The 16191-nt window shown below is 34.9% G+C and overlaps 1 protein-coding gene across 3 annotated transcripts; it reads right to left on the minus strand.

Annotated features, from left to right (window-relative positions):
- Nucleotides 1–1393: 1393 nt before the first annotated feature.
- On the minus strand, nucleotides 1394–14913 carry LOC131168574 (uncharacterized). Of its 3 annotated transcripts, none has more exons than XM_058128106.1 (12): nucleotides 14666–14913; nucleotides 14344–14558; nucleotides 13697–13987; nucleotides 13551–13615; nucleotides 12700–12843; nucleotides 12400–12510; nucleotides 10916–11120; nucleotides 10700–10758; nucleotides 2911–2963; nucleotides 2593–2815; nucleotides 1911–2019; nucleotides 1394–1794 (listed from the first exon to the last, which is right to left on the minus strand). In XM_058128106.1, exons 3-12 carry the CDS (start codon nucleotides 13905–13907, stop codon nucleotides 1532–1534), a joined length of 1443 nt encoding a protein of 480 aa, XP_057984089.1. In that variant the 5' UTR covers nucleotides 13908–13987; nucleotides 14344–14558; nucleotides 14666–14913; the 3' UTR covers nucleotides 1394–1531. The 3 variants fall into 3 exon arrangements, with proteins under 3 accessions (XP_057984089.1, XP_057984087.1, XP_057984088.1); XM_058128104.1 differs by having other exon boundaries at nucleotides 14344–14555; nucleotides 14666–14889; XM_058128105.1 differs by having other exon boundaries at nucleotides 14344–14913.
- Between the last annotated feature and the right edge of the window lie 1278 nt (nucleotides 14914–16191).

Below are 16191 nucleotides of genomic sequence, written 5' to 3' on the forward strand. Positions count from 1 at the left end.
GCAAAGAAGATCTTGAGAGAATTTGGTTTCAAACAGCAGAGGTATGTGTTGTTTTATGATAGACAAAGTTCTATTCATCTTGTTAAGAATTTCAGTTTCCATGCAAGATCAAAGCACATTGATGTACGATACCATTGAATCAAAGATGCGTTGAACAGTAAGTTACTAGAATTTGAGAAGGTTCACATTGATGATAATTGTTCTGATATGTTGACAAAGACACTACCAAGGGAGAAGTTTGAAATTTGTTGTTCGATCGCTAGGATGGTTATTCCCTTAACACAGTCAGAAAGGGGGAGATTTGTTAGGTTATTTCCTTCCATGTTGAGAAAAGCCCAAGTGGGCTTTATTAAAAGCCTAAAGTCCAACCTTTTAGTGTGAAAACCTTAAAAAAAGTTATAAGAAAGAGAGTGAAGAAGGGAGGAGCGATCACTTCTAAAAAGAAAGAGAGAAAAACGTGATTTTTCTCATGCTACCCAAATTTCTTCAAGACTCCGATCTCACTTCATCTGTGATCCGATCGAGCTGAAATTTGAAGGAGAGGTTCATGACTCCAGGAGCTACAATTTAAACGGTGGAGATTAGATTTTGAGCTTGAGAATTGGGATTTTTGCCCGTGAACAATAATCGCGAATTTGGTATATTCTCTCAAATTCTCTTTATATTTGACAAGATTGTTGATACCTTGATGAAATATATTTATAGTTTCTAATTGAGATTAAAGAAGATTTGGTGTACCAATTATTTGATTGACAATGGAGGTTTCAACTGGATTAGGTCCCATAGTTTTTCTTCCTCACACTGGGAAAGTTTTTCATGTTAAAAAATTGTTTGTGTTCTTGTCGTTTGGTATGATTGATTATTTTTCTTACTATTTTCAGCACGCATAAAAGTAGAGACACACTATATTTGCTTGCATATAGGGAGAAGAATAATTTTGCTGTGGTTGTTTGTTGATATCTTTCCTAACAAGGAATGCTCTTTAAAAACAAAGGAATTTGCAATTAACCTCGTTGATCCTTTTGAGATGTCCTTAAACCACCTCCAGGTCTAAAGGTGGTTGCCTTGCGAGATTGCTCAGAAAAATCAACCATTACAGTGAGAATGCAATGGCATGCGCACAAATTGAAGAATCCTAAAGTGTTTTAAGGAAAGAACTCAGTGAAATTTATAATAAAGAAGAAGAAGAAGAAGAAGAAGAAGAAAAAGAGGAAGAAAAGGACATTGATGAGAAGAGGACACTGAACTGCGTACAAGCATCGGTGCTGTGCAGCATACCATGATAGGGTGGGTTCCTGCCATCATAGTCCTTCTGTACACATTAAAACAGGTATTATCCTCATCCTCTCTCTCTTCCAACAGTGGTTACAATCGGTGTTGGACCATATCAAACTAAAATGAGAAGCCAAACATATTTATAAACAATTGATGAAGCAAAACATAAACTTGGGAGATGATATACTGGTAGTGCATAAATGATAAGTAATGTGCCCATGCCTAAAATATTTGGACTGAGAAACCCTCCTATAACTTATTCAAATGGAACTGGAACACCTTGCGCCTTGTTCACAATGGCCATTGCCAAATAACGCGTACCCATACCAATTGGCACCTGCTCATCAGGTCCCTCCCAAAATGGAGCTTCGCCTTCACCCACTAAGCGCCAATAGCCCATCTTGAGAGCCTCAGCTTGTTCATCTGTGCAGTTGCGTAATAATGCTTCAACCCTGAAATTTATCCCAAGGGAACCCAGAAACTGGGACTGTGTGATTGGGCCATGAACAGATACAATTTCTGTAAAAAAGTTAAGATACTGGGGATTAATCTTCAATTTACAACCATTTGTGTGTGCATGCGTGAGAGAGAGAGAGATTCTTCAAAATACACAAGCAATATAAGGATGTGTGTACCTGAAGCTTCCTCCGCAGAGTGCCTGATGGCAGCAAAATCAACATATGCACTTAAATCAGCTGAGCCAGGATTATCAAGTATGTTGACAAATTTATGTTTCCGAATTGCCTGGATAAATGCAACTTGCTTATTAAAATTTAAAAAGAAACATTTATCAAATTAATAGCTTCAGAGGGGTACATGATGACTAGTTTTTTGGACGCAAATTTAAGAATCTCATTCCATATTTCAGACAATCAAATCTGCTTAGGATACATGAGCAGTACAACAAGATGTGCTGCAAAAATCTTTGCAATGGAGATTTTGAAGTTGCGAAATTTAGAGAAAGGGTAGACGTCTCTTTTATTTATGGCAAAGAACTTCCTTGGCTAGAGGTGGCTAAACTAGGACGCTTGCCAAGCTAGACATGCATGATGCTAAATAAAGATATGGGAAATATGCATGTACCTGCTGTTGCAGGGAGGGGACTAGAGAGAGAAACAGTCTGGCTTACAAATGAAAAGTATATTACTCCAAAAACTTTATATTAGAAAAAAAAATACTTTTCTCATGCATGTAAAGTGAATTTCCAAATATTGTGTATGCACATTATTTTAATACATGGAATTTGTCCTAATCAATAAGCGTCAATGCATGATTAGGTTCTCAAATAGAACAGATTAACAAAGGTAACGCACAAACCTGCAGACTATCTGAAACTATTCCATTCTGGCCATAATCGATTATAAGAGCTCCACCTCCATCAGAACTTATTCTTCTAGCAATTGAATGAGTTAAATCTACTGCTTTGGGGCAAATCTCGACCTGATCAAATTGAGCAGTTTCTTCATTTGTGGCCCACTTGCAGCGGTTCACCAGATAAAGAGTTGCAGGTGTAGGATGTGGAGATAAAACAAAATGAAACCTAAAAAATTAGTTTGAAGAATAATTTTAAAAAAATTATTTTAAAATACATTCTTCAAAGAGAAAAATAATGTTAAGGGACTACTGAACCCTTACGATGAATCTTCAGCAACATCAACCATTTTTTCACACCATCCACGAGAAGTCCTCTGCATAACAAAAGGATAAGTGGAAATGAATAATGTATAGACCATAAATATGCATGTGCAAAAAATGATTACAAATAAATTGAGACAAAACTAGGAAAACATATGTATTGAGAAACAAATGGGGAGATTGATGACAATGTTGCTAACATCTCGATTAGGATCTAAAAATCTTACAATCATACAATTCAAATTTCATGAAACAATCTAATACCAGTAAAAATATTTTAATGGTTGGATGAATGGGATTGGGTTTCAAGTCATAATCATAGGATCTTTGTGATCATACAAACCTCCACATAGTAGAATCTTAGATCTAACTTAAATAAATTTCATGAAATTTTATTTAGGCGAATGTGATCAAACAAATCAATTAAGTGTGAGTGCATCTTATTTATTAAAAAAAATAAAATAAAAATAAAAAGGGCAGCCCAGTGCACAAAGCTCCCACGTATGCGGAGTCCGGAAAGGGGTGGACCACAATGGGTCTATAATTCAAAGCTCCAATTCAAGCCTCCCTTTATTTTATAGATTCACATCCTATTTCTCCTAATCTTAGTTTTTCTGCTAATCACCTAAATCTTAATTTTCTTCCTAATATAGTCCTCTTAGATTTCATGTTAAAATATTTTCCCTCCTAGTTGTTAAACATCACCAAGAGTAATTTTACATGATCATTTATTGAATCTAACTTCTACAACAACGATAATAAAGTCTTAATCCCACTATATGAAGTTAGCTGTTAGCCATATGACAATATGAATCCCCTTTCAGCTTTCTATTCAAGATATATTTTGGCCCAAGAAAATTTAGTAAAATTAAATAAAATCATAGAAGTAAATATATTTTCTTAGCCTTATTTCACCTCAGGATTTTTGCTCATTCCTCCAAATGTTAGATTGATGTCCTTTTTCTTTTTTTCTTTTTTCTTTTTTTGTAAGATTTCAATTTGTCTGGTTGGTAGAATTTTGATTTTCTATGAACTGATCCTGAAAACCTCCCAGACATTCAGTGTAACATCTTGATCTTTGACTTAACAACATTGGTTCAAAGAAAATTTTATAACTAAAAGATTCTAGTGTTATACGATGAGAATTCTATTTCATGCCTACCACTGCTCATATTCCCATATAATAAAACAACTTCCTGCATCAAAAACTTTTACCTCATCTAGGATGCGACAATGTGTACCTTTAATGAAATCTATTGAAAAAATCATTAGTGCAAATCTCTTGAACAGATTAGGTTTAGTTATTCATTTTTCTTTTTTGGGTATGTAAGAAAATATAAGGAGTGCCTAAAGTGGTGTAACATCTGTGCAAGAGATGAATAGAAAGCATTGAGCAACAAAGAAGGCCAAATACAAAAAGAACAAAAATTATAGTTTACAAATTTGTGCATCAAGGAAATCAATCAGTAACCCACACGAAGAGAATAGAGGGTGAATCAGCATCTAGCAAAGAAAAGTTCACCTGGAACTTCTATCCGCTCTCTATAACGAATTCTCCTTGTCACAAAATTACATTGGAGCCAAAGGATTTGCATTGATGCTTTAAAAGGTTAAGGAGCAAGGCAAGATGTTTTTCCCTTAACAAGACGAGTAAGCCTTAAAGAATTTAGGTAAGCTTTTTGAATTATTTTAAAAAGTATATATATAAATAAAAGCTACATATATTTTTCAAAAAAAAATTAAAGATTTGTACACTGACAATATGGTTGGGAAAAAAAATTAAAAATAAATATAATTTATAAACCATTTGCCTGCCATTCTAAGCTTTATTAAGCTTAAACAAAAGACCACGCCAAACGATAATTGTTTTCATGCATCAAACTATCAAAGAGCATATGTATAAGGGATTTGGCTTAAGGCCTTCTTGTGGAAAGGTGCTAATGCTAATTCTGTCAACTGCAATATATGCTGGAATAAGGTTTGCAAACCACACTCTGAGGGTGGCTTAGGCCTTAAAAGCTATGTGAGATGAGGGAGGCTTTTGTACTAAAGATCCATTGGTTTTCTCCTTTCTTACGGATTCAATGGCTAAAGGCCTATAAGATCAAAGACGAGCACCTGGGCTATCAAGCCTCCTCCAAATGACACTTGTACTAGGAAGAGGGTGTTAGGAATTTGAAGCAAACTTTCTCATGCCTTCAAATATAAAATTGGAGATGGCTGCAACACACCATCCTTATATTATAAATGGCATCTTGTTGGGTCCCTAGCTGTGGATTGAATATTCATAAGACCTTTTCCTCCCTTTAGAGGCACAGATCTCCAACATTTTAAAGAATGGAAAGTGGTACTGCTGACTGGCCTAGAGGAACTTTGGCTAATGTTGTTGCAATTAAGGAGGCTCTAAAATTTGACCCAAACCCATCAAAGCATGATTTCTGGTTTTGGTGGCAAATTCTTCCAATATGCTAAATTTCAATTCTGCTTGAGATCTTAGCAGGGAGATAGGGCTACTTCCTTGGTTGAAAGTTATTAAGTTGAGCTCACAGACATGCTATTATTCTGTGGCTTGCTACCTGGAATGGGCTAAAGACTTTGAATTGTTGTCAAAATGGAACAACCTTCAAGCAGTGTTTGGTTAGCAATATCTTTTAAAATTCTTGGGAAAGTGATGCCCATGCCAAGGGCATCTCATTCCTATGTTTGGGCACCAAAACCCTAGGTGGTAGGCATCTTAACATTTCTGGGAATGAAAGATTCCACAAAACATGAGTATCCCATTCCAGCCTCCTCCAAGAGTAAGTTTCAAAGAAATCCTACTTTTGAGACCAAATTGCGCTTGTTATTTGGGCAATTGCCCTTATAATATAGTATTATTTCACGCTATTATTAAATTTAAAATACTAAATTGCTGGTAAAATGAAAGTAATATTATTATCATGTTATAATAATAAAATATAATGCTTAATATTTAGAGAACATACTGGCTTTAGTTATTTCGATTAACTGGATTACTTAAGTGTTGAAATTTTAAATTTATGATTGTTGAAAATTTTAGGGCATGGATTTAATTATGTAATCTTGGTAGGTTTGTGTTGAAATCATATATTATTTATACACATGTCAAAGTATAATGATCAAGCATGATCCCCAGGTTGAACCAAACATTAACATAGGAATCCTGTGTAAATTCTAGAAATCTGACAACGTGAACCAAACAAAAATATTCTCATGAGGCAGGCATCCCATTCAATGAGATTCCTAGAAATGTGATTCCATGGGACTATTTTTTTCTGTCATGAACCAAGACTCCCTCAGTCTCTAGATTGCTTGTTCTGTCATAATGAGTCAAGAAATCACTTGTTTCTCTCTTGCTGGCATACAAATTTGATTTACAAAAAACAGCTGCTGCTGCTGCTGCTTAGAAAAATTCGAAGTCCAGCTCTTTCTTGGGAGGAAGAGATGGAAAGATTGACCAACCTAGACTATGGCTCTTCAGGTGATATTTGTAGACTCACCCCAGTTCTGCTTATCACATTTGAAGGGTTAAGAACAAAAATGGTATTTCAAAACTTGATTTTCAAAACTGATGAGGTTGTCCTTGGTATAGTGAAGGAAATTCAATGCTACATCGCTATTGTTTAGAGATTTAGCAAATTCTTTGTTTTTTGTTTTTTCCAATATCTTCTTCATTTTGTATCCCCTTTAAGCTAATATTTTTTTTTATCTTCTTCTTTTAAAAAATAAAAATTAAAGAACATCACTAAAATAATTTTTAAAAAAGTCCGAAATTTTTATTTAAAAAAAGGGCATGTACATATAACCTAAGCCTAAATAAAAAATAAAAAATAAAAAAAGATTAAAAATATGATATCTTATGATTTAAATGATTTTACTGCTAAGTTGAAAAAAACCATATAATGTTAGAATACCTCTGTATAATTTGATAAAAAGATAATATAATGTTAGAGCTTAGGATAAATAGTTCAAGAATAAGGGCTTTGTAAGGTGTATGCCACATAGGCATATGTTGCATACATGTTTGGGCTGTACATCTTTGAAAGAAAGTATATGCTTTACTTATATAGGTGTTGAAACTCTCAAGAATTAGATATTTCTAACTCAGCCTCAATGTAAAGAGGAGCCTAGGCGCAATGGTAAGGTTGTTGCTGTGTGACCTGGAGGTCACAAGCTCAAGGTGTGGAAACAACATCTTGCAAAAATGCAAGTTAAGGCTGCATACAATAGACCCATCGTGGTCCGTCCCTTCTCCGGACAATGCATATGCAGGAGCTTTGTGCACCCGGCTGCCCTTAACTCAGCCTCAATGTGTTTTGGGTATGTGTTGCCTTGAGCCAAAACTTGGTTGTGCATTTGAAAGCATAGGTCCACATCAAGTAACAAGGAACAACATGCCAAGCCATCTTCTTTCCCTTCTAAATTTCCCATGCTAATAACACATAAGACCCAACAAGTCTTTGGCATAACCCAATGTGGACCAAGCAGACAAAATACAAACTTCCACAACTCTAGCAATAGAATAGTGAAGACAATAATGGATCCACTGTCTCAACTACCTTCTTGCAACAAGAAGCACTAACTACCAATAATTCGACCTCCTTTTTGCAGATTATCTGCTGTCAAATTACACTTAAGTTGTCCAAGCCACACAGAAAAAAAGGCAACCTTCGCAGAACTTTCACATGTTAATGTTCTTCCAAGTAACAACTACCGAGTCCAAATTACATAAGCCAACTAAGATTGTAATAGCAGACCACCATTATTAGGCTTCCAACACATTGCATCTCCCCCTTCCCAATTCCCAACCATCATCTAAGATACAGAAAATAGCACCGAGACTCCAACTCCCAGTCTAGTGAAGAAAGTAAGTATAATAATACAAGATTATTAAAATTAGGGTCCTACATAGGATAGCTAGGATGGTTTGTGAGTGTGCAGGATCAAATTGTTGAATCTGATCAAGGATCATAAGATTCTACTAAATACATAAATAAATATGAAAAATGCATTTGTATGTTGTTTTTTCACAAACTTATAAACCAATAAAATTAGCTAGTAAGCATTGAAGACTCAAAATATTACAAGTATCCACGGTAGGGCACGTATTAAAAAAGAAGAAAAGATGATGTTGATTTTTTGAGTCTGATCCCTATTTTGATTATGACAAACCACAGCATCTCATTTGTGTGTTTAGTCTTTGAACAAATTTATGATGCAAAAGGCGCAACTGAGGGATGCAAAATGGAAGCCAAGGAGTACCTAATCGAGCACAAATTATGGCGTATTCCATGGAGTATTAAGGAGCAGAAGTATGAAGATTTTATTTATTCTTTAAGTTGTAATAGTAATTAGGTTTCAATTTGTGCATGCATAATCATATGATTTGGATTGAAGCTCTCACAAAATGACCAAGACCTTATATTGACCTCAAGGGCATAAACTTTTCATGAAAACATTTTTTCCAAAACAAGTTTTTTTTTTTCAAAAAGCCCCTTCATGTTTCTTCCGTCGCATTGATGAGCACATTTCTCTATCAATAACTCTTTATCTTAAAAAGTGTCCAACATAAAAGTTGTGGGATTTTCCCTTAATTTTCTGTTGATACCAAGTAAGTTCAATTTGGAGTTATATAATAAAATTTATGTGCAAAATACTGAAGGGTGTCCACAGAAGAAAATTTTCCTTCATGTTTCTTCCGTCTCATTGATGAGCGATTTTATCAATCAAAAAACTCCTTATCTTAAAAAGTATTCAACATGAAAGTTATGGGATTTTCTCTTAGCTTTCTGTTGATACCAAGAACGTCCAATTTGGAATTGTATATAAAAAGTTATGCCTAAAAAACTAAAGGGTGTCTGCGCAGAAAATGCCCCAATGGCCAAAAAATGGGCTAGTTTTCAAATTTATTCATATTTTAATACCCCAACGGCCATAAAATGGCTATATTTTCAATTTGCCTATAAATACCAAGTCTATACACTTGGAGAAGACAAGAGAGACACTTGGAAAGCCTTGTTGAAAATTATTTCATTCTTATTCATCTTTATACTCTCTTTGAATATCAAATCAATTTTCTCCTACTCTTTTCTTTTTGAAAATCTTTTCGGCCAAATTCTTTTAGGTTATACAAGCAAGGCTTGAGCAAATATTCTCTTCCATATATTTTGCTTGAGAGTCTTCTTACTATTTTCATTTAAAGGTCAATCTTGAAGAAATATTCTTCTCCTACTCTTCATTTTGAAAAATCCTTTGGAGAAAATATTTTGAGTTTTACAAGGTAGCTTTGAGCAAATCATTCCACTCTCTCATTTTTACTTGAAAAATATTTTTGAGAGGAATATCCTTACTCTACCAAGCTTTAAATTTTATAAATCATTTGAGAGTGCATTAAGGTTTTTACATTGTACAACTCAGCTTATTGAGAAGCATTTCATTATATGAAAAATTCATTCCTTATATCATTTTTATTTACGGTTTGGATTGTGAACTGTGGTGAGGTAGTTATGCCTCGTGTGGAAGCAGCGGATTGTAAAGAAGTAGCTACGCCTTGTGTAAGCAGCAGATTGTAAAGAGGTAGCTATGCCTCGTGTAAGCAGCGGATTGTAAAGGGAAGTTTCGCCTTGGTAAGAAACGGATTGTAACGGGAAGTTCCGTCCCAGTTTTAAAGAGCAGATAGTGGAATCCTTGCGTGGTTTGCCCAAGGCGAGGACGTAAGCGGGAGTTGCCGAACTTCGTTAAAAACTTTGTGTTTGCGCTCCCTCTTCCCTACTCTATTTAATTTCCGTACTTTACTTTCCGTACTTGTATGCTTATGTTCAATTTGCGCTGCATGTTATAATTATTTTAAATATTTGCATACATTATTATTTGTGGGATTCATGTTTGTTTAGAAAAACCCTTGGTTGTGTTATACTGATTGTAGAATTAAAATAAGGATAAATTGACATAGAAAGAATTTTTTAAATACCCAATTCACCCCCCCCCCCTTGGGAATGCACCATAACTCTCAAATAAAGTGTTTAAATTGTTGCATTCCTAACTTAATCAAATCGGCTTACAAATAAAATGAAATAATTACTTATATTTAAAAAAAAAAAATCAAGGAAATCATTAAAATCATCAATATCATTATCATTATTATCATTAGATGCATCAATGTGGTATTTATATATCTTCATTCTTAATGTTTAAAGTTTGCACCACTTAATAATTGCCAATGAACCAAAAGTAAATTTTTGAGTCAAAATGTTGTTAATATAAAATAAACAAAATCATTTTCTAAGTTGTCATTTCATGCATAAGTTATACATGACAAAAATCATGCCTGTATGATAAGTATTTTAGTAAAGATTTTAAAAATATGAAAGAATGTAGGATCTTGTAAGCCTACAGATCCCACCAATCCTACCAGGATCAAGATCGTTTTAGTAAAATACAATCATAGAATCGTAGAATCCTATGATCCAGATCGCAATTTTAACAAACATGTAATTATATAATATCAACCTAAGTTTAATAAGAAAAAAATATAAAGCCAAGGACATCCAAGTAGCAGCCCAAACACTTCTACACAGTGAATTCAAAAAACTAATATTAGAATAGTTAAACTAGCAAGCAGCGACATGAAGAATGGAAATTTTAAGAAAAACCTTGTATGCGTATGACCTCAGGCGAAGGAGGATTCTAGTAAATAAACAACCCATATAGTTATAACAAAACAAGAAGCAAAACATTTAATGATATATCTGCAGTTGGAAAACGGACAAACCTGAAATTGATGAACGGGTAAAGCATCATAAAACTCGTGAGCAATGATGATTGTTGGAACTAGAAGAAAAGTAATAATATCCCATCAGCCAAGGTAATCGTAGGTCATAATATAATCATTAAGAGTCTGAGACTTCACCCACATTTTAAAAGGATAAAAGCATAGAGATAAAAATGAATACATAAATTCAACTTAAAGCTGAACAAAATCTCATACCTCCGGATGGAACTTGCTCCAGTGTAGCATGCCATGATACTGGGATTCCTGCCAATGAACTTATAGTCCTTTTGTCTGCATTTAGACCTGTATTATCCTCACCCTCACACTTCAAGCAGTCATTCTGAAGTGTACGTAGTGTGGGACTACATTCAACCAAATGTATGTGCAAAGATTCTGTAAATTTTTTGAATTTTGATGCACCCTGCATGTATGAGCTAGACCATGTTATAAAATTTTGATTACTGTAGCACAAAAATTGTAATAATAATATTCAAGTAATAGTGGGACTTTTTTTCCCTTGACATCAATAAGGGAACCTATAAGGCCTGTGAATAATTGAGAAGTAGCTCTGGATAATGTGACACATTAGGATCGGTTATGGAAGAGAATGGGAAAGGAGTATTGCCAAGATAGTAGGAATGGCCAAAGGATATAACAGATTTTTATAAGGAATTCTATATTAAAGTCACGGAATTGATATATGAATAGTTTTGAAAGGATGTTGAGTGTAGAGATGAGAGTTTGATGGAGGAATTCCTTGATTATAAACAGTTCTAGAAGGAGAATTGGCATGCAGATAATAGTCTTAATAAGGAATTCCCTATCTTTATAAGATTGTGGTTGATAAAGATGCACATGTGGCGATTTGTTTTTAGGTTGGTAGTGTGATGTGTAGGGATGTGACATCTCTTAGGAATTTTCAAGATTAAAAGTTAGAAACTGTAATATCATTATTAACTTGGTAGAGACTTCCAAGAAGGAAGAAGACATGGAGACATGGATTAGAGGTGAAAATGATTCTTCTCAAATCATATCATACATAAAGAACTTAGAAAAATGGAACCATGAGATTTAGTGCTTAACAAGTGTGAAATTATGTAGTTCCTTCTAAAATCAGTTTCTTTGATGGACCACTACATTAGTAAGACATGGGAAATTCTTGATACATTTATTATGTGTAAGGAGGCAGCAAACAAATCCCCCTTTTTTCAGTTCCTTATAAGATTGATTTCTTTGATGGTAGGCCACTTGAAAGGTAAAAGATGACCCCTAACACATGTATTTTAAGTAAGTAAAACGAGTTTGTGTTCCTTCAATGTTGTCAGTTCCCTACAAACTTGCTCATGGACCAAAAGACAACATGAGGAGATAATGACAATTTTAAAAAAGGCAAATCTAGAGTCTCCATTCAGTTATACAAGAAAACAGTAGGAAACAAAAAAAATCACTATTATTCATTAGAATAAGGTTCTTCAAATAAAACTTCATCTATAGAAGGAGCTGGATGATGGAGTTGGCTCATCTTATATTTATTTTATTGACTTTTTAAAATCAAACACATTTTGTTGTTGTTCTCTCTCTTGTTGTTAGCTCCTACAAAGATGGACATGTTCTCCTCTTCCTTTTATTAACAAAAATTTGATATTCATGAGAAAAATACAACCAAATCTACTTAGATTATGAAAATTTAGCTCTAGTACCCGAAGAAGATCGGCCATAAGAGTTCCTCGCCCAGGACCCAGCTCAACAAGGTTCACTCTATTGGGTTGCCCCATTTGCTCCCACAAACACATGACCCAAACACCAACCATCTGAAATAATAGCAGCAAGACAAGAGAGGTCACTCTTTTCACATTAGCAAATTGAACTAATAAGTATCAAAACAACAGAAATTAAAATTAATGCTCTTTGGTGCAATTATATTTTCCCCTTATTTCTGAAACAATAGAAATAATTCCTAAGAGATGCGAGCAGCAGAAAGTTAAACAGAATCTAATTACCTCCCCAAACATCTGGCTTACTTCAGGAGAGGTGATAAAATCACCTCCTGCTCCAAACACATCGCGATTAATATAAAAGCCAGATTTAGGGTTTGTCAACACTTCTTCCATGTACTCAGCAACTGTGATCGGCCCTCCACGAAACTGGAAAACCAGCAGTAGTAAAACTATAGTAATATCAATTTTGCAATAAAGAAATTGCTTCCATAGTGTTTTACTGCTGAAGAGGCCCCATTCTTTGCAAAATAATTGGAAAAACCAATGACATGCCCCAAAAACCAAACATTTATTTCACAATATTGCAACTTTTCCCAGCATATAGTTTGCTTTAGAATTCAATCATGTTTTTACATCTTATCATTTGGTTCCATATCATTTTAAAATTCTTGGGATTGAGATATAATTTTATTTTTTGGAATTTCGTCTTCTGGACACTAATAAAACAAGCTAACAAAGTACATCGTAAACAGATATACTTTATTTTGCATAGAACATGAACCAAATTCATTTTCACTTTTCACAGCACATTAATGAGCCCTATGTACTTTTCATAAGATCAGTCTTAAAATATGTGAACTTTAGTTTTCAAGAGACCATCTCATGTCTACATTATTAAACCAGATGTTATAACAATTCCAAGTCACCCAAGGACCTCTGATCTGTGAAAGCTAACCCTAGCTCGATGAACCAATTTAATTTCAATAAATACTCATACACCAAAACCATTTAATGCTATGCAGCATTGTGTAGACATACACAAAGACATTTTCACGGCATGTCTACACTCTAGAAGCAACAGTTAAAGCAAAATGAAGTCAAAGAAAACAGAAAACGAAAAAACTGTAATCAACCTTGATGATGCTTTTTAGATGCTTAACCATCTCCGAGTCTGAAGATGGTTGTCCATGAGAATGCTCTGAAAAATCCAAAACCATAGTCAGGAATAACAAGCACGTGCAAACCTACAAACACGCAGAGAGAGAGAGAGAGAGAGGACCAGGAATGTTGTATAAGCCGGAGCGATCGATAGAGAGTTGAGCAGCTGGTTGAGCAGTGGCTGGGATTGATGGGTCCTCCAATTGTTCGACGAAAGAACTGGTCGGTATTTCTGAAGAAGAAGAAGACAAAAAACGTCGACGCAGAGAGCGAACGGAGGCATCGTAGAAACGACGCCGATACGAAACTGGCACAACTAATCTTCTCAGCATTTCGAGTTCTCCACAGAGCAACAAAGGCTGGTCGACAAGAAGCTAGGCCTGAATCTTCTAAGCAAGCACCTGGCCGTAGTCTGCGTGTGTTTATACATAAGTTTGCGAGAAATCACCAAGGAAATTTGGTATTTGTTCACTACAAATTCACTAAACCAAATTACCGAAATCGTGGCTCAGTTACATTTGTGCATACACTTTCTCATTTATTTCTACAACAAAACTCACCTTCAATCTGTAATGAAATATACCTCACATAAATATTTTTTTTCTTTGGGCCATTTTACCAAACAACCTCTAGGCATTGAATAAACACACTACTTTTCCTCAAAATATAACAAAATTCAAACTCAAATTCAGGAATTGACCTGTAACAAAGATTCTGAGCAGAGAGAGAGAGAGAGAGAGAGAGAGAGAGAGAGAGAGAGAGAGAGACCTGTTATGGGGTTGAAGCTTGCTTCGCTGGTGAAGAGCTGAAGAGGAGAATTTGAACGGCTCCCCTCTCCGCTGCTCTGCCAGTTTCCAATTTCAGCTGAATTGTGATTAATGGGTTTTGAGCAATTTGAAACTAGGAATTGAGATGGCGCCTTCTTTCAATCCTACTCCCTCTGTTGAAGCAGTAAAACCAGCTCCACTGTATAGTTTTACCTGCTGCAGTATTCAATACGTTAAATTCCCGCATAACCTATTGATATGTCTGTAGTCTGCTGCAATATGGATTTTGAGCTGATACAATTAATTCCTGTAATCCCACGTACGTGGGTTATCTGCAGTAGAACATGGAGGATCTGGTGGATCAGGCAGGTGGCGGGAGTGGCTACTCGCCTTAGCCAGTTAGCCGGCGGTGGTTGCAGACCTGCAGGAACCTGAAGGAGCCAGCAGCCGGCGAACTACTGAGTAATCGAGATTCGAGTCTGGAGTTGGAATGTAAGATGAAGGGAGGGGGAAGGGGAAAGTAGCCAACGGAAATACAAAATTTAGACTAATTAATTTTATAATAGCTTGTATGACGGCAAAATAAGTGCTTTGGAATTAAAGATGAGAAAATTTAGCCACTAACCCTTCGGACCCCTTGGTACGGCACCAAATTTACGGATCAGTATCCTCCACCCCCAGATCTTGCTAATTAGTATAAAATCCAGATGCCAACACATCTTCATTATCATTCATGGTCTTCACTGGCTCACATAGCGAACTCTCACCATTCACAGTATTGCTGGCTCTATAAGTGTATCTAATTAGAATTGAACCTCTAATACTCCTTCTTACCTGTCAATGTCTTTCCACCGCGCAATGCCCGTGGGGGAAAAGTTTTTAGTTTTTATACTTAATAAAGAATGAATATAATTTTTGTATATATTTGTTGGAGATGTTTCAAATTTTGAGTGTTCTTTTATTTATTTTCTAGTTAGTTGCAGTAGTTTTTCTAAGTGTTATTTCAATAGTTTTTATTTTTCAATTTCCTATAAAAGTTAGATGTTAATAAGTGGTGGTATTTGAACAATTAAATACCATTATTCTACTGCAATAATTAGAGCTTAAAATTACTCCTTATGCGGTCTATAAATAGACTACCTTCAACTCTTTCCAAAACACAATTAGCACACATCTATCTTATTTTCTTACATCCTCATTCTCTCTATCATCTAATAGTAGTCTGTGTCCTCTAGTAGTTAACTTAATATTTTTTCAACACTTGCTTTTTAATCTTCCTTCTTCTACTTTGGGTGACTTAATACTATAACTCCTAAAGTTTTAAGGTTTGTGACTACTTACAAACCCAAGTCTTGCTCAGTAATCTTGGAGATTGAATGCATTATGGCCATTTGCACCAAAAGACTTTCTCCGTAGACACGAAATTAATTTTAAGGACAATGGTTCTACCACGCCTCAACTTCTCTACAATAATATTTTTACTATTTTAATTTAATTATTATCTCATTACATCTTAATTTTTTACAATCTTAAAACCGAGATGGCAGTCTTAATCCTACACCAGAGAAACTAGTAGTTGATCTTATTTATATAGAATTTTTTTTTTTGTGGAACCAATTACAAGCATTGGAAAGCAAAAAAATTATTTTTTTTTCCTTAAAAACGTTGACAATGGTCTATGTTTTAGACTCCCCGACCTCAACCAGAAGAAAATAATAACTACGACACATTAAAGTAGGAGGAAGATAAGGAGAGATGCAAAAACTACGTTCTCAATACTCTCTTGAATGAATTTTGTAATGTTTATTATATGCATGACACTACCAAGGAAATATGAAAAAAATTCAAC

Source organism: Malania oleifera, chromosome 11 (genome assembly GCF_029873635.1).
Source record: "Malania oleifera isolate guangnan ecotype guangnan chromosome 11, ASM2987363v1, whole genome shotgun sequence".
NCBI lineage: Eukaryota > Viridiplantae > Streptophyta > Magnoliopsida > Santalales > Ximeniaceae > Malania > Malania oleifera.

What these genes read in the sequence shown, in the direction of transcription:
- LOC131168574 (XM_058128106.1), bottom strand. Translation starts at nt 13,907, where the DNA reads ATGCTGAGAAGATTAGTTGTGCCAGTTTCGTATCGGCGTCGTTTCTAC. An exon ending in TACCCGTTCATCAATTTCAG is followed by an intron (nt 2,964 to 10,699) that starts GTTTGTCCGTTT and finishes TTTGTTATGCAG; the next exon opens with AGGACTTCTCGTGGATGGTG. An exon ending in CTCTGCGGAGGAAGCTTCAG is followed by an intron (nt 1,795 to 1,910) that starts GTACACACATCC and finishes ACTTTTTTACAG; the next exon opens with AAATTGTATCTGTTCATGGC.